At 42.9% G+C, this 18,444-nt stretch overlaps 1 protein-coding gene across 3 annotated transcripts in view; it reads left to right on the top strand.

Moving 5' to 3' along the window:
- DIS3L2 (DIS3 like 3'-5' exoribonuclease 2) overlaps positions 1 to 18,444 on the top strand; it is a 178,185-nt gene that overhangs the window by 56,715 nt on the left and 103,026 nt on the right. For all 3 annotated transcript variants that reach the window (XM_056499071.1, XM_056499070.1, XM_056499072.1), the window contains 3 exons: positions 240 to 474; positions 12,681 to 12,787; positions 13,979 to 14,226. In XM_056499071.1, coding sequence (XP_056355046.1) covers positions 240 to 474; positions 12,681 to 12,787; positions 13,979 to 14,226 — 590 coding nt within the window. The remainder of the gene's footprint in view (positions 1 to 239; positions 475 to 12,680; positions 12,788 to 13,978; positions 14,227 to 18,444) is intronic.

Raw genomic sequence — 18,444 nt, 5'->3', positions numbered from 1 at the left:
TATTGTCACAGTTGAGGTATTGCAAAGGCTATGCCGTGCCAGTCTTTATCCTACTGAGGTACCTCTTTTGATTGTGCAATATCTGTGGCTAATTACACGGCAATTGCAGTGTGCCACCAGCCACCCACAATTCATTGTCAGCTCCTTGGGGATGCAAACGAAAAAGGAAAGATAATGTTTTCTTTCTGCAGTCCAGTAATTTAGCTTGCCTCTGTTTTTTTAATCCCCTGCTCCTTCAGGTAATAAAGCCAGATGGTAGTGACAAAGAAACAGAAGTCACACATGAATCAGACGTCCCTGAGGATATGCTGGGGACTTGCATTCCACAAGAGACAGCAAAAGGCGATGCTCAAAGTCCGGATGTCATTATAGAAGCTCAATTTGATGATAATGATGCAGAGCATGGACAAGACCACTTGCAGGATACGTTGACTGATGACATTAAGAAACTTTCCCTGGATGCTGGTGAAAAGGGTGAGTAGATCGGATTGGTGATTTTAGGCCTTTATTTTAGCAAAGTATTGAAGTGTTACTTGGTTGCCTCGCTTTGCTGTGAGATATAAAATACAGGCATAAAAGCTTAATGCCTTATCACTTCTATCCCTTTCTGCTAAACTGTTTTCATGGTTTGGAATGGGTATTAATGGCTGGGGTTTATTTTGATTGGTGCAAAGTAAATCTGCGAAACAGAAGTCACACCTTCAGATTTGCAATTCTCGGGGCTGTCTGGGGACTGCTGGTTGCTGTTTAATTCAAGATGCTGCTGTAGCAGTTTCCTTGCAGCTCAGCTGGCCAATCTATGTGTCTCAGTTTGGGGATAAGAATATATTTCCTTGGGGGCAGTTAAGTTTGTTGCTGTTTTCAAACAGTTGAGTTATGAGCAACTTAAAGATTTGGTCTGTTTAAAAAGAAAATTGCACTAAAACCTAAAGCAAATTATGCGATCTGTTTTGAAGGCAAACCTATTTTATTCTGAATCTGAATTCCATCCAAGGCATCAAGTGTTGCTTAGGGCAAAATAAAATAGGCTCCCCTGTCCCAAAACTAATGCTTATGCAGCTCTTTGCATGTCCTTTCTAGTATTAAATCCCGTCCTGAAGAGCTGTGTGTTGAAAGGATTCTGACAATTGGCACATTTAACGTGTGCCTTCAGCTGCTCATGAAAGATTTGCTGGGACAGATATTCTGCTGTGTTCCTGTTGCTTGCCCCAGTTGTCCAGAATAGGCAGCAGTAACTCAGGACCTAAATTGGACTAAGTTGTTGGACTCTGACAAATCTTGGTGGTGGTTATAAAGCTGTCCTATTTAATACCTCGTGTTTTCCTGAGATATTTGAAGATGCACAGACCCCTGCCTGTACTGTTGGTAGATTTCAATTTTTCAACACTCATCTGTTAATAAAACAGGAAATAATATTTGAATGGAAGTGTTGTAGTTTTTATGACAAAGCATTGGTTTCACCTCATGATTGGAGCTGCCACCTTACCTGTTTGTGATGCTGTTTCCTTCTGGATATCTCCACTGTTGAGTTCCTGCCAAGGCACGTGAACTAACTCATATCTTGTTCCATTCCTTTCCAGGATACAGCTTGATTTGGGAGTTAGTAATCTTGTCTGTGGATGTTTTACACAGGTGGTTTTTAACCTTAGCTGTTTTGCAGTCTATTGCAGCTGTACACCACTGGGCCATTTTGACTCAACAATTCTCCTGAGTCACTTGTTGTGTCTGTTTCGTCTTTGTTGCTTCTCATGGCAATGCCAAATGTAATGTTGTAGAAGTACATTCTAGTTTGATGTCAACATCTGAAATAAATACAGGCTTGAGCCAGTATTTTACTTCAGTTGTTTGACTATGCTTTAGTTTAAAGAGTTGATGAGAGGGTTTGTTTTTTTTTTTTTTTTTTTTTGTCCATCATAGTTTCTTGAGATGTTCTGGAGTGACCTGTGTTGGAAGTTAATCAAGTAATCTCTCAAAATCTGTGCCATCTGAGTGGGTTTTGCCGTTTGATTCTGTCTTTGGAGAATATTTCTGGGACAAATGTGAGATCAACTTATTGTCTGCACAGTTGAAATACAGCTATTCCACTGCAGTTGCCTAAGCCAACTGTTTTCTTTTGTTTTCAAGGCATTTCCATGTTCATCCATAACAAGCCCTATGGCTGGTGTGGATGTGCCAGTTAGATTTCCGCTGAGTTTGTGTTTTGCTATCACCTCTTTTAATATTTGTTTCAGCTTCTTTGGCCATATAACCCATATGGAGTTTTCCCTACTTTCTTCTTTCTTTGCTTTTTAATAGCCTCCCTTTTTTGTACATATAAAGTTTACGATGCTGATTTTTCTGAAGGTGTTTTTGAGTAGTTGAGGATTGCTTTGGCTTGTTTCCTGTCCTCCATACAATTTCTCATATCATCACTTACCCAGATTCTCAGTCTTGCCTGGAAAGCAGCTATAGTTATTCTAGCATCACTGATAACTATGGTGCAAAAAAGAAATCCTAACAAATTCAGCCTTCACAGGTGTGGTTCAATGCTTTTTTAAAAGTACTAAACATACATTTTTTTCAAGTCAGAACTGAACCTCAAGAGAGCCAAGTCAGTTGGACTTCCTAAAGCCATCCACTGGAACAAGGTGCCAGCATTGGAGGCAGAGAGCATTGGAGGGTTGGGCTGTGGAGTGGATATGTCCTTCCCTGGGTAACGTGGCCTCTCCTGGGGGAGAGCTGCTTGGCTGCTGCAGCTGAACTTCCTGCATATAAGCCTTTTCTTTCATGTTGCATCTCTTCTGCTGGAAACAGCTACTGCAGTAAAACAGGGAGGTGGTTGGAAGTTGGGGTCCACTGGGGGATTTATTCCTGACCCGCCAAACTGAGTGCTTTACTTGCTTTCCCTGAGAGCATTGCTCTGCAGGGCTTATCACACACTCCCCACTGCATGGATGGCCTTATGCACAGAAGGGAGCAGGAGCAATTTTCTGTAGCCAGCACAAGTCTTAAATGAACACTTGTGATAGGCTTTCTTCCTTTTTTGGAAGGGTTTTTTGAAGGTTTCAAGCTGGCCAAAGATTCTATCAAAGATACTATATTAATGAAACAAAATCAAGAAACAGTATGTCATGTTCTCATGTGCACTTAGTGCATGTATTTGCATACATATGTGTGTGTTTATGTGTATATTTAGGAAAAGATCTATATATATGACCTACCCAAAGTTCATACTAAATAAAAAACCCACGAGATTTCTGGAGGTGAAAAATATCCATAGCTACTGTATGGATATCAGTAATATAATGGAATTGATAATGGAATCAAAGGTACATTTTACTTATTCTGGACAAAAACCCCAGAGCCATGTTGAGATTGTGTTCAGATCTTTGTTCATGAACACAAGCCCTGCAGTTTTCTGCTCTCAATTGCAAGATGCCTTTTGTCCTTTCTGATGTAGGAGTAGGATTGCACAATATCTCTGCTGGCTCATTTGTTCTGATGCCGATGGTCAAAATGAACCATGAAGAATAAAAGTAGACGTGTCATTCGAATAAGAGCACTCTGGGAATGCAGACTGTTTTGATGTCTTTTCTGCCTTGGCCTGTGTCCCATCCCTTCTCATGGCTCTGTTCCTCTTCAGAGCACAGTCACCCTCTCCATCTCTAGTTACACGCTGGGGCAAAGAATTTTGGGGTTGGCCCTTGCTGTCAGAATCTCTGAAGCGTGAAACATTGTGTACACTGATTATGGCCTAGATTTGAGGGACTGAATTTCCCTGGAGTCATTGTACCTTGGATTTCTTGTGCCTCTGTGGGGCTTAGGGCAAACTGGTAAAAATTGTTATTATGCACAAGTCTGCAGCGTTAGACTCAGATGTTGGATCTGTCTTCACTAAGTGCTGTTGCTGTGAGAGCTGTGCTTCCTGCCTTTCTATTCCTGAGTCCCCAGAAGGCATGGGATAAGCAAGAGGGAAGTCCATGGATTAAGAGACCATTACATTCAGCCTAATTCTCAGCCCAGATACTTTCTTGTGCTCATAAAAGTGGGTTAGTCTTGCTTTGCTCAAGGATATTTAAATAGCAATTCGTAATTGGTATCACTCTGCCAGAAGATGTCCTGGTCAAACGAGTTTGCTCTGCTTATCTGGACTTTTCTTGCAAATAAGTGGGGTTAAAGATCATCTTTGAAAAGTCTTTAGTTGAGGAAGTGACAGCCATTCTTCTCTCTGGACCTACACAGGCAATATTGTCCTGTTTCACAGTTAAATTGTATGAATGTTGAGCTTTGGTAGTTGGTCCTGCAAAGTTGAAAATGTCTTTTTGTCTTGGATTTTCAGCTGTATTTCGAAAGTGTAAATATCTATATGCTGAACCAACTTTCTGCTTTTTTTTTTTTTTTTTCCTTAAAAAGACAGGAAGAATGAGGATCCTGAATAAAATTTCTCAGCTTCCTTAGTAGTGTCCTTCAAACCCTCTCTGGGATTTCTGTGACCTACTGGAATGCAGGCAGAGAACAAGGCAATAGCATCCTGGCAGTAGTCTGAACCACCAGTGTGTACACAGAAAAATTTCTGTAGTGCTTGGTACTGACATGCAAGTTCTCTGTGTTGTACCCTGAGACCTCAGCTTACTCTGTGTCGTTCACCAGTCAAAATGACCTTTTCCAGGTCTGTAATTCTTTTTCTTAATCCTCATTCACATTGACTACTGCCACAGAGGTCACGTAACTTTTATCTTATCACTTACTACTAACCTAGAATACATTACTTCTGTGACTTTTCACTGCAGTAGGAGGATTTTCTTTATATTTTATTTCAATATGTAATAAAAAAATTGAAACTCTCTGTATCTCAACCTGGGAAAAGTGCGAAATGTTCTGTACAGAATAGTTTATGATACTGTATCCCTACACTACTCTGTGTGTCACTTGAGTTTCCTACAAATGTCTCTTGTTAAATACTGGAATCAGATTTCTCTGATAAAGAAACATCAGCAATTGAACAGTAGCAGCTACTTGTACTCATGAGAATGGCAGCTGTTCTCATAAAAGTGCCTCAGCCCTTCTTTAGCAAAATGATATTCAAATAAAAGTTTGTAAAACAGTGTCACCATGCCAAAAGCTACCCTTGTCAAACTCGTTTGCTCGGCTTTTTTCGACTCTTCTCATGGGAGATCTTACTACACCAGATACACAAAATATCCTGGTTCCCACGGGGGTGGAAGTCATCAGGCTGGTGCACTGGCTGCCCTGGCAGCAATCAGAGTTGTGTTTGTTCAGGATTTCCACTTACACCTACACTACTGCAAATCAGAGCTTGGATATGTGAATGTCTGAAGCTTGCTCACTGCCTTGACGTAATGAAGTTTGAACAGAAATAGCTCATTTACAGGCAGAGTAGACTCACATGAACTGAGTAACCAATGGATAATGGGTAGGGTCAACAGAATTTGGAAACAGCTGCAGACTTTGCTCGTGTCTCCTTGTCTGTTCAGCATTCACCAGGTCGATAGTGGTTGATCTCTGTCAAGTCAAATGTGACTGTCAGTCTCTGGTAGTCCTGATAAGGTTAGAAATGATAACCTAAAATTGCTTGGTGTCCACACTGCTGCTGCTGTATTTTGAGTATTTCAGGATTGCTTGGCTTAACTGAAATGGTGGTGTTTGGTGCATTCACTATATGGTTGTGTAATAAATGGCATCAAGTCTTTCTCCAGATGATGTTCTAGAGTCAGTGCATAGAAGGGTTTTTGGATCCTTCTAGCAAAATAGAAAAATGTATTTATAATGCAGAGTTTAGTCTCTGTTTTGCACTTCTGCACTTCTCATGCACTTCCACATCCCCTCTAGTGCTTTTTTGTCCTCACTCTTCTTCTAAGCTTGACAAGGTTCCTATTTGCCTTTTGTGCCTCCCTCTGGCACCTGGGGTCCTGCAGTTACCAGTATCTCATATTGGCCCAGGCAGAGTTCAGTGTTACTGCTCTTCCCCTCCTTGGTCAGGTCTGGTGGGGAAATGATGGTGACAAAAATCTGGATTGCGTGCTGAAACTCTGCTCAGGCTCACCCTTCTTTCAGTTTAGCAGCCATGAAGTCTGGCATATTTGGAGTTCACCAACATCCCTGGCCCCTGGAAGGAACAAGTGTTCTTCTCCCTCCTCTTCAGAGGCTCCTGTTCACTCTGAGTGCTTTTAAGGAGCTTCACTGTTCTTTCCTAGCCTGCAGCTTTGTGGAGATGGATCATCTCCATTGCATACCTCTTAAAATTTCTAGGCCACAGCAGAGTGAAAGCTCACCAGGAAATCTTCTCAGTTACATGGCTTTTAATAGAAATCCTTGAGGTGGAACTGTCAAAAATCGGATCAGTTTCACTCCACTGAAGCCTGGAAAGCCAGCAGAGAAGCTGGAGCAGTTTCAGCTGCTCGAGACAGCTCTGCATTAGTTTATCCTAAGTTCATGTTTGTGGGTCTATGGATCTAGCTCTTCTTGTTGTTGCTATAACTTTTCTTAAATGACAACATACATTTCTAGCAGAATAAACAGTACAGCAACTGAAGAAAAGTGTTCTACTGGTATTGAACAAATTGGGCTTTATGATTGCACTGATTAAATGCTACAGGCTGAAAAAGCTCCAGTTATTCTTTTGTTGCAAAGCTGAAGCCTGCAATGGAAGTTAATGTTGGGAAAGTTCCTTACCCTGTTCTTCCCTAGTAAGTTATCTTGACCCCCAAATGACTTCTTAAGTACTGGAAAAAATAAATTACTTAGACAATTAGGTAACAGGAATTAGATTAAGTTCAGCATATTACCATATGTTCCTGAGTTCACCTATGTTTCTCCTTTGAGTTGCAAGTTTAGGTCAAGTAAATGGGAGGGCATGATACTGAGAGTGAATGGTGGGTGTGGAGATAAACAGAGTATGGTCATTGTTAGCAGCAAGATTTCCAGGATGAAGCAGATTAGGATTCATTCAGCTAACATATTTTCCATGGAATAGTAATATTGGACACACAGACTTTTAGGAACAAATGGACATTCAGGAAGGAAAGTATTAAGTAAATAGGCAAAATACTCAATGGAATTCTTTTTGTAACATTTTAATTTTGCTTGTCATTAATGTAATAGAACTCTATTTGTGTAGACTGTAGCACCACCTGATTTTTTGTAGGGCTGGGGTTAATTCTGTTGCAATAAGGCTTCCAACCCCAATGCTGACTGACTGCTTCTCAAGGGCATGAGAGGGCCAGGAGGTCTGTGTAGCCATGCTGTGGTTGTAGTAATGTTAGGTGGCTACTGAGACTGATCTGCTGGGCTAGATGGCAGCTTCCCAGAATGATGTTGATCTTTGCTGTGAATCAGGCTTGGAGGGTTCTAAGGAAAAGTTACACTCTTGTCTCATCATTCTACTATCTCCTTCATCCCTCCTTGTGGAGGTGGCTAAATATAAGTAAATAATTACATGCTTGGCTGCCTTGTGTGTCTGAGGAGCCAGCTGCACTTACCTCTTCACACTGCCTTTCCTCTGCTACTGCAGATGCTTGTCTGTGCTCTACACATCTGTTACTCAGCCTTTCCTCTCCCTCTCTGAGGGTCTCCTCCTGCCTGTGCATCTTCAAAAATCTTGATGCTAATCATCTGAGTCTCCCAGTCCTCTCTTCAGTGTGCCCTTGGGCAGGCAGGTGTGTGTGTGCTCAGGTGTTAAAACATGAACAGCTGTGGCAGGGTGAGTTTGCTTAAATGAGTATTCAAAAATAAACATCTCTGAGGAGGTTAGTCCTGTTCATTAGACACACAGCTCTGCAATGAGACAACTCAGAAGTGCTGCATGGTTTGGAGCTGCTTTGCCTCTTACTGCAGAGCCCTTTCTATTGCACATGGGAGCTCTTAGGCTGATTTTGGACAGGCTGCATGTGTTAAATTCCAAGACTGTTGGCTTAACAATCTTGTTGCAGTGAAATACCTGTGTTTCCTCCATCACAGGTGGAAAGCTCTGTATGTAGAGGTATACATACAAAATACTGCTTTTTCCATGATACTTTCCTAGGTGACCCTACTTACAGGGTGTTTAAAATAGATTTCAGTTTTGGATAGTACCTGGTACCAAGTGAAAAAGCACTTTCCTTCTTTCTTACCTTTCAGTAGGCTTGTGTTTTAAAGAAAAAAGCTGTTCTGTGCCAAGAAACCATTAGTTGCAGAATATGAAGAGTCCTTGCCCTTTCTTCTAAACAGCAACGTTTCCTGTTTCCTTCTTGTTATCCCTAAAAATTAAAATTGTAGCAGACTAGTGTAGCCCAGAGCAAATCTCTGGGTATGTATGTATCACTTTTGGTTTGAAGGGAGTTTCATTTCCTGATGTCTGTTGTGTGCTGATATAGACAGAACTGCAAAAACACATCCTTTGTGCATGTGACACACAGTCCTGGGGATATTTATAATAAATTGGTCTGTTTTACACCACTTAGGTATTTGGTACTAAAATATAATGTACTGAAAACTGCTCCTTGAAGCAGACATCAGAGAACCTAAATATTGTTGCTTCATTAGTAAGAAGTTGGCTTTGCCATTGAAAGGTTTACAGCTGTGCTAAACACTGAGCTAAAGAACAGTATTTTCTGATGGGATTCTTAAATACTCCCATCTGGAGTAACCCAGCTTCTCAAGTACATTTTTTTCTAGCTGAAGTAGCAAACATTGTACTATTTTCTTAAAAAATGTGTCTTTTTCCATTCAGGGAGGGAGACTTTTTTTTTCAGTAAGTTGTGTTTGAGATCTGAAACTATGATATATTTTCATTTGCAAGTGGATATTGCATCTTTAATTGTATTCTTTTTGGACAGAATTGCAAATTTCCACGGTGACCAATGCAAACCTAGTGAAAATAATTTTGGATCTGTCATAAGTAATCAGAATTCTAGTCTGATGATTTTTGGTCCACTTTGGCCACCTTTTAATGTGATGGTAATTGAATTGTAAAAGGAAATTTGGAGGGCTTTAAAAAAAAGTAATGTTTGACCTAGGAATGCCTGTCAGGCAAATCTAAGTGTCTATTGAAGCTGCCTAAACTGATCTCTTAGAGAGGGAGGCAAATTCCAAGTGTCCTGGATCTGTTCATTGGTAATAACATAACTAATTTGAATTGCTTTTTGTGTCTAGTGCCTAATTTTTTTTTTGAGTAAGACTATTACAGTTTTGGTTTGTCAGATAATCGCTGAAAGGAAAACACTGAGATTATAATGCAGTTTCACTGGATCCTGGTTGCTGAAGTGTGTTTTCACTGTAAGATAAGCTTATGAAGTACTGCCCAAGCTAACATAGTAAATCTTTCTCAGAAAACATGTCTTTGCCTAGGGTGGAAATATTGAATGGTCATTGGATAACCACTGCATTAAAAGGGTCAGAATTATTCATTTTTAGTTTGGCATTATGCAAGGAGTTTCTTCCCACCTTCCCTGCACAAAATCCTGCTCCTCTCACAAGTTAACTCTCCTTTAGGATTGCCTCCATGCCTCTGCCCTGTTGTGGGAGATGTTTGTATCTCCCAGCTGAGATCTTCTAGACCAGCAGTCTCTAGTGGGGCCCTGTTGCTGCCCCTCCCTGCTCAGCTCCACTGGAGGGGAGGAGGATGTGCAATGAACGAGAGGGACTGTCAGAGATGTATTCCGGGCACTCAGGTATCATGCTCTCGTGGCAGATTATTGCTGCTGTGACTGAGGTTCCTGTGCAGTAATTTGACAATTGAGCCAGGTGGACGTTGAATCTGGGTAGTTGTCCCTTCTGAGCTGAAGGTTTTGTCATGGCTGGTGCTTTGCTGCTTTAGAGCCCTGAACTTTTGATGTAGCCTGGTACCAACAATATTTTGACTTCAAAGGGAGCAGCTACAAGCTGTAGGGAAGTCTGCATCTCTTAGCTCCAGGAGTATAGAGTTCCTCATGTCTTTTCTTCCCTTTGTTTCAGGTACATTCACCCTTAGTAAATGTGTGTGATGGCATTTAAAATACCGAAGCTGGTTTAAAAAGATGGGTAAGAAGAAGTAGATGACTTGGATTAGTTTCCTTTTTTCTTTCTCAGAAAGAAACAGTTGTAGATCCCAGACTTTGCCTGCCAGAGTCTTTCATAATCCCAAGATTTTTTGGGAGGGATGCTGAAATTGGGCAGACCACTGAAGAAGACGCTCTCATGGCCAGTTTAGGGTGGCTGTGAAGGAAAAGGCAAGTTGTTTCATCTGCCATGGTGGGAATTTGGTATCTGTCATGGTGCTTTCTGATACCTGTACTGGGCTCACATGGGGCTCGTCTTCAGCAGGAAGGGGTGCAGTGCCCCAGCCCTGAATATTCTTCATCCCAGGCCAAGGAAGGCCTGGCCACCCATTTGCTGTTCTCCCTGTGACAGTGCATCCTGATGCTCCTGTGCTTTTGCATGTGTGTATGTGTTATTTCCCCAGGACATCCCTGCTGGCTTCTTTTTGACTGAGAAAACTGCTTCAGTGAAAATTTCCAAGTGACTTCAGAGCAATGGGCGTTGGAAGGATAAGTGGAAAAAAGGCAGTGCTAACAAGGACGTGTTCCTCATGTGACTCTGGGTGCTTTTTTCATTCTTGTCTGCTGAACCTTGAGTCACTGCTGCTGTTCTGCTACGCTGGGAGAACAGTGAATGCAGCTCTTGCGTTTTTTCCTAAACATGTTTAGTTCTGGTTTCTCTTCTCACCAGAATGTGCTGTTCCTTGGGTAGTTCACTCCAGTAAAGCCCTGGGCTTGTGGCAGGTGTGCCTGGAGGCATGGCCTTTGGAAAGCTCCCAGCTTCCCCTTGTCCTCTGCCCCATCCAGTTTTCCTTTGTTCCAGATCATCTTGTTCTTTGCCCAGGCTGTCTTTATGATTGACACATCATAAACTGTTAACTGATCACTTGAAAATTTGTAAGAAAACAAAATGGCTCCTGGCTTTCATTCTTTGCTAAATGATGGCCTGGTATGACCTTTAGCTGGCAGAAACCACAGAGGACGTAAGCAAATGAGGTAACCTTGGTATCCCCCACTTTTTAACTGCTTACAATTATGCAAGCAGTTTTTTCCCTACCTTGTTTGTCACCATGAAACTCTGGGTGGTTTTTCTTGTAGTAGTGCTGGCTTTGGCAAGTCTGAGTTCATTTCAGTAGATGTAAATCAGAAATGGTTTTGCTGCTTCTATTATTGGGGCTTTTTTAAGCAAAGTAGAATTTTATTTAAACCCCTGAATACCTGTTCATTCTCTTCTCAGCATTTTTAGTAAGTCAATGAAGAAAAAATAAAAGTATAGTCACTTAGAAAAAGATCTTTGGGGAGAAGAAGGGCATATCAGAAGGCAAAGCTGAGGATAATTAGCAGCATATGAGAACCAGAGTTTGTCATTAGAGCACAGTCGTCATTGTCAAGCGACTGCTGGGGTGACATTGCCTGGAGGCAGTGCAGGCCCTCCGTGGGGACACAGCCATCTGTGCACGTGCCCTGGTGATGGTGGGGCACAGCCAAACCCTTGGGGAAGCTGCTGTCCCACTGCCCCCCTTCCCAGGTGCCCCTCCATCCATCATGTCAGCAGCAGCCTCGTGCTGGGCTCTGGGACACACGGGCAGCATCTGGGGCCAGGGTCTGCGTGTCACCACTGAGCTTCTGCAGCTTTCTCTCATGGGTGACTGCTGCTGGCCTCCTGCAGCACAGACCTCAGCAAAACCTTGCTTTATCTCGTGTCTTCTAAGCAAAGCAGTGACAGCTACGTCCCTTGAAACTTGCAGTCGGTGCCATGGTCTCTCCTTAGGAAAGAAAGATTTCTTTTGAACACTCTAGGCCTGATTTTAGCAACTGTGCTCAAGATGGATGTGATTGCCTTACAAATGGAAAAAGTCAGCCATCTCCCATTGGCCCTCCAGACAAGTGCACATGGCTGCTTCCATCCCAAAGATTCTGGCAGAGCAGTAACCACAGGCTCTCAGCAGGGATGCAGCTCGAGAACAGCCCAGTCCCAGCCTTATCCATGACAAAGATCACTTTGGATGTTTGTAAACATTAAATGCCAGCCATCTGTAGCAGATGCTCCCAAACTCACATACCTGAATATTTGAAAATTTCAAGCTAGAAATCAGTTGACACTTGACTTTAATATTATCAGTATCTAGTCCAGAGATCTCAGGGGAAGGAAGCTCTTGATCATATGTAGTGGTTACTTCTAAAAGACTTTTCATAAAGCTGAAGAAGGTCAGCTTAGTAAATATGATTTCAGTTTCAAAGATAAACACACATTTTATAACTGCATAATGTTATTAAAGGAAATTAAATATTAAATGGATGTATGTTGGAAAGGACTGGTTATGTAACATTAATGACTTAACTAAGAAATGCCACAAAATCCATAGCCCTTAGTACTTCATAAACAACTTGTTTTTTTCTACCACTTTGTCTGTTATGACTGATATAGTCCTACTTACAAAGCTGGGACTTACTTTGATTTTTGTTGTTTTTCAGCGCATCTGCATGATGAGTGAACATGTGTCTTCTGTCTCTTGTAATTCAGAGAAATAATAATTACTTCATGCTTGGCAATTCTAACACCTGAGAGATCTTTTTCCTTTAAAATAAGTCTACAATGCTCATGTTGTGTTGTACTTTAGAGCAAAAGCCTGAGACAAATTTGTCATGGAAGTGTGCTATAGTAACTGTCCTGTGTGTTTGATGCAGGGAAGGCTGCTGGGGTCACTGGTGTGCACAGAACAAAGCAAGATGATGGACCCAAGGTCAATGATCCCAGGCTCCTCCCAGATGAGTTTCTTCAAAGGACAGCCAAGGTAAATCCATGCAGAGTGACAAGTAAGCACGTGTGTGCTCCCAAAGGCTGCAGGAGACCAGCCCTGGCCTCCCTGTAGCCTCTGTTGGTCTTTGAGTCTCATTCTCCATTTCAGAGAGAATAATTGCCCAATCTGATAAAAATCAAGTGACTTGTTATTTTTACCAATTATCCTAGGTTAAATTCCCTTTGTTTGTCATGCAGAATTACTTAGCAAGATTCAGGAAAAAGATTGGATAGTAATATGACTGTCAGGATTTCCAGAGTTGTCAGAATTAATTCTTATAGACTTTGGAAAGGCTGCTAGTACTGTTGATTCAAAATTTGAGTCAATCTCTGAATGTTAAGAGACCAGAAAAGGACTGCTGGGTCAGACTGGGTCAGGTCTCTTCTACATCTTGTGCTTTCCCTTGCAGCCTCTGATTCTGGTCCTGTTGTTGGCTGAGTTGCTCTGGTCTCATCCAGTGTGGCAATTCCAGCACTCAGAATTGTGCAGAGGTGCAGCTCCTGAAGCCTTCTGGAAGGACTCTTCTGTATAAGCTTAGGAAATCAGCTATAATGTTTCTGTTATCCAGTGATTTATTATGGACTACAAAAATACAGCCTGGATGAACACCTCTCTGGAACAATTATTTAGTGATATTGTAATTTATTATTCTTTTCAAAGCCATCTTGTATAAAGGTAAAATAACCCTTAACTTCAGAAAGCACAGAGAAAAGTAGAGAACTGCCAAATTCCCAACAGCACATCCTTTCCTGTGGTTAGCATTGGATCTGCCAGCGGCACCGTTTTTGGACTGGCCTGTTCTGTGCTGACTGTTGAAATCACAGGCCGAGAATACAAATGAAAGATTTTACAGGAGTTGCTTGTATTTTGTGGCTAATTCCCTGCATTTGGAAGCATCTGCTTCTTGTCTGGTTTTGTTCTGTAATCAAGAAAATTGCTGTAGAGAGCTAGCACTTGGAAAGCACTTAGCTCTTCTATAGCCATGAGCAAGATGGCAAGGAAAATACATTGTAAATAGGTACTCAGTTAAAAAATGCACATACACATACACACACACACAGGGAAAACAAGATACAGACCTTGCAACTTTTCCAGATACTCGGTTGAGCCTTTGTGTATCCTTATTCTGCTAAATAAAGTAAGTTCTCTGAAGGTATTAATTGTAGGAACTGTTGCCTCTCCCAGGTTGTCTATATTTTGGAAAAGAAGCATTCTCGAGCAGCTACAGGGTTCATCAAACTTCTGGCTGACAGGAACAGTGAACTCTTCAAGAGATGTGCCATGTTCTCACCTGTGGACCACAGGGTGCCCAGGGTCTATGTGCCCTTGGCTGATTGCCCTGCAGACTTTGTGACCAAGCCTGAGAGCTATGCACAGATGCTCTTCATCTGTCGCATCGTGGACTGGAAAGAAGACAGCAACTTTGCATCAGGGTATGTGGCTGCCATCGGAACAGGGATGACTGAGATTTCTAGTTGGAATTCTTGCTTTCACTTAGTTTGTTACAGTCGAGACAAATCTGTTAACAAACTGCTTGTCTTGTGTCTGTCTGGTGGATAAATTACGTTGGGACGCAGGACAGCTCGTCGCTAGTTAATCTCATAAATGTTAGTTTCTTTGAGTGCTTGCTTCAGTGCTGGTGCATCACATCATTGGTGAGTGCATGGTCTAGGGGGAACACACAAGCTCAGCCTGACCAGCACAGGCACCATGGGGTGCTGGCAGCCTTACTGCCTTTCCTCCCTGTTGGAAGAGTAGTACACAGTGTGCAGACATTTCCCTTCTGCCAGGGGAAGATCAGTGGCTGTGAGGCTCATCTTTAGTTTTTACGCCTTTGCTGGTAAGAATTAGAAAAAAGTCACATATTTTTGTGGTTTTAAAGTTGCATTGGTTCAAGGAGGAATAGTAGAAATCAAGAGAAGATTAATTCCCTCCTAAAGCATGTGAGAAGGGTGTTGCACTGTGTGTTTCATCAGGCACTGTAAAGTCATCACTGTCCAGAGTTCAAATTGCTGGCAGTGCTGTGAAGAAGGAGATTTTAAGCCAGCACTACACAAGTGGCCTATGCTGGGCTGGATCCAGATTGCAAGTTCATTTTGCCTCTCCATGAAGAAGACAGTGATTTTCAGCATTTTCACTTTTTTCTTTGGAACTGCTGTAGATTGCCAAGCTCCCACCTGGAGTGGCCACACTGTTTGTATTGAATGGGTCTCAATAAGAAATAGAGGATGTTGGTCAATCTATTCAGGTATCTTGGGAATATTTAGTAGTCCTGGTTTAGTTGATAATCCAGAGTGTCCTGTGGTCAGATTTTACAGGTGCATCTGGATGTAATCTGGAGCATGTGCAGTAGTGGCAGTTGTTAATAAGATCCAGCTTTTCTCTTCCCCTTGCAGAGCAGTTCTGATGGGGTAGCACAGCTGATGTACAGTGTCAGCTTCAGGAGTCCTCAAACTGCTGGTAAAGCTTGAAACTTAGAGAAAACTTTCTTAAGAGTAAGTGTATTGGCACAGATCTATCAGCCCTAGAACTAAAAGCAAACTAAGCTGAAGTCCCCATTTCACAGAGTTTATCAGTTGTAGCTGTTTTGTGTGCCCAGTAATAGCAAGTTTCATGTGTGCTCCTTGAGAACCATGTGAGCCATGAAGTCACTCAGTGTTTCCTAGATAAAGTGCAGTGCATGAACTGCAGTGGCCTCCCTTTGAGCCCCACTTAACTTGGGTCTGGCTGTGCTGTGAACTTCACTGAGAATAAATTTCTTACTGGCAGAGATTTGCTTTGTCCTCTTTGACTCCAACTGAGAAAAGACTGGAGGGTGATTGTACTGCTTGGCTTCTTGTCATGAACACCCCCACTTTTAGCAAAAACAGGGGAGTTTAGGAGGATGGGCTAATATCTTTTTTGTTGGCTAATGTGTCTTTAGTTTGTACTTCTGACAGTATTGGATATTCTCATCTGTCTGATTTGATCGTTTCCAAGATGTAAAGGGTGTTGTCAGGAAAGAAAATGTCCATGATTGTGTTCATACACAGTCGTTTCCTCTGGGAGTTGATTGCACTTCAGTAAGTGCCTTGTGGAGATGGGAGCATAAAACCTTGGTGACCCCTTTTGTTTTTAGCCATAAATAATGCTTGTTTAAACACTGAAAGACAAGGAAACCTCTTGAAAGTCCCAAAAGATTCTTTTTTGCTTTTAGGCTCATTTATAAGTTCATTTATAAGCCATGATGCCTTGTTTATAGTGGGTTGTGTTGCTGGTCATGGCTCCCATGAAGGAGAGAAGGTGCAGGTGATCTGCAGCTCTTTACATACTTTTTTTGGTGAACTTTTTAGGGCACCCTTTAGTTCTGCCCACAAAGTTCCTGATCTGACTTTGGCACCACCACCATGGTTTTGAAGGTGTCTGGACAAAGAGCCTGTTGGTTATCACCCTGCACTGTCTGCTGGAAGTGTGACAAGGGAAACTCCCTCCAGAGTTGGCAGTCATGTGCCCTGGATGCCTTGGGTGTTTCTAGGTACTCTCCATCCTGCAGCTGAGCTCTCCCAGACTGGTCATGCACCTTCCTCTGCTTTCCTTTTCCCTTGGGAAATTCAGTGCCAGGTTTCCAAGCACAGTTAATGGCACAGATTGGTCTTCACAGTGACCATGTGTGGGTGGTGAAGTGAGATGCCCCTGCCAAGAGTTTGATGCTGGCACTGGCCACCCAGGGTGATCACCTGCACAGAGGTACCTGAGAGTCCCCTGAGGTCCCCTTGGGGAGGGGGGTGTGTTTCTGTGTCATGATTGCCACCTGGTGGTCACCAGCGTGACACTGTCCCCTCCAAAGGCCACCCTGTCACCCCGACTGTGCTGCGAAGGAGTGGGGAGGAACTCATGGCTCCAGGTCATGCTGGCCATGCCCTGAGTTGAGCTGCTGTGCTCCCTCCTGCACATGAAGTGACTTTACTTTGGCAGTGAAATGCTGTATAACTGTCCCTGCTTCAGGTAACAGGTAAAGCAAATTAGCTCCAAAACATTTTTCTTTTCCAGATAAATATTGCTAGTGCTGCCATGTACCATTATTTTCTGGGGATGTTTTTCAATGTTGGAGTCCAGAATTGTTTGGAATATTAGTCCAGACGTCTCTGCACTTTTGCAGATGGTTAAGGTTGAATTTTTTTGTCCCCACATGTGATGATGGATGAGACTACTTAAAAAAAAACAACTAGTAGAAAAGCATGGAATCACTGACTCCTTCTGTGTCACATTGGGCTTGTGGCCATTCTAGCTCAGGGTCTTAGATACTGGTCTGTCAAGGTGACATGATTTGTTCCAGCTTTTGCAATAAAATGAAATGTTGCAGGGTGTTATTTCACTTGCTGCTGTTTCCAAAGCCATTTGAGTGGCTTGAGTTCTTTTCATCTCTGGCATTTTATTTTGGCTTTTTTTTTTTTTTTAATTCGAAAGTGTATTTTGTGTGAGGGGAAATAACCAGATACCTTGGGTAGTTCACTGTAAGGCTCAAGGGAAGGTCCAGTCCTCTCAACAGAGCAGTGTAGCTCTGTTGAAAAAGCACCTTGCAGATGGGAGTGCCCCTCAATAAAGCTCTGTTCCCTTGGCACAGCTCATCACTGTGTGGGATGGCCCCATCCCTGCTCCTGTGCTCCATGGGACGTGGCCTGGCAGCTGGAGGAGGCAGATGTGATGTGGAGCAGGGCTGGACTGTGCTCCAAGCACTGGGGTTCCATGGCACAGCTCTGTCCCTCTGATGTCAGCCCTGCTGCTCTCCCCATCTTCACTGGCACCTGTGCCCTTCCTCAAGCCTGTGCTGCTCTGTCTGTAAGCCCTGGGCACTGGGGCACCCAGGGGGGCTTCTTTGCTGTCCCCTCTTCTGTCCAAGCCTTCTTAAGGACTGGTGGCTTATAGTGTGGGATATGTTCTCCTGCTGCTGAAAGAAACCCTCTGTGTAGGATGACTGTGGACAAATCTGCTTCAGGAGAAACTGAGCAAGAATGTTAAGTTCCCAATGGAAGTTATTCACTCAATTTGGGAGTCTACCTGGCTTTTCAAAGGAAACAAGCCTTATGTAATCCTGCTTTGTCTTTTTGGGGAGTTCTTATCATGTAACCTTTGAACACACGGGCCAGTTTCAGCTCAGTGGAGTTGTAGTGGAGTGGAGTGATCTCAGATGTTCCTGGAGATGGGTGGCAGAATAGATGTGATGAGTGTCACCATGAGAGGGAAGATGGCAGCTTGAGGGTGACTCTGCCCCAGGTGCACATCTGTGGCAGGTTAGACTCTGGTGAGTGGGCACCTTGGAGCAGTTCAGTGATCTTGCAGCTGTGGCTGATTTGGGGAAATACCCTGTTGTGCCCAACCATGGCATGTTCCAGTCAGTGCACTCTACCACCGTGCCTGACACCAGTCCTAGGGTATTCAAAGAATTCAAGGTAATGCTCCCCCATCAGCGTCACAGAAAAGAAATGTTTACGTCTGTAACCACTGTAACTTTTTTTTACCTTTTGACATTTGAAAAGAAAAAAAGAGATGCACGCAAGCCTAGGGTGTCACAGACACCGTGACTCCCTGGGAGTGAACGTCTGAGTGCTGCTGGGCCCGGTGCCCCTGGTTGTTTATAAGCCTCTTGAACTATTCTTGCTACCCTTGGTGGC

The sequence above is a fragment of the Oenanthe melanoleuca genome, chromosome 9 (assembly GCF_029582105.1).
Source record: "Oenanthe melanoleuca isolate GR-GAL-2019-014 chromosome 9, OMel1.0, whole genome shotgun sequence".
Lineage (NCBI taxonomy): Eukaryota > Metazoa > Chordata > Aves > Passeriformes > Muscicapidae > Oenanthe > Oenanthe melanoleuca.
Note: the sequence above shows the minus strand (reverse complement) of the source record. Positions and strands in the feature narration are given on the sequence as shown.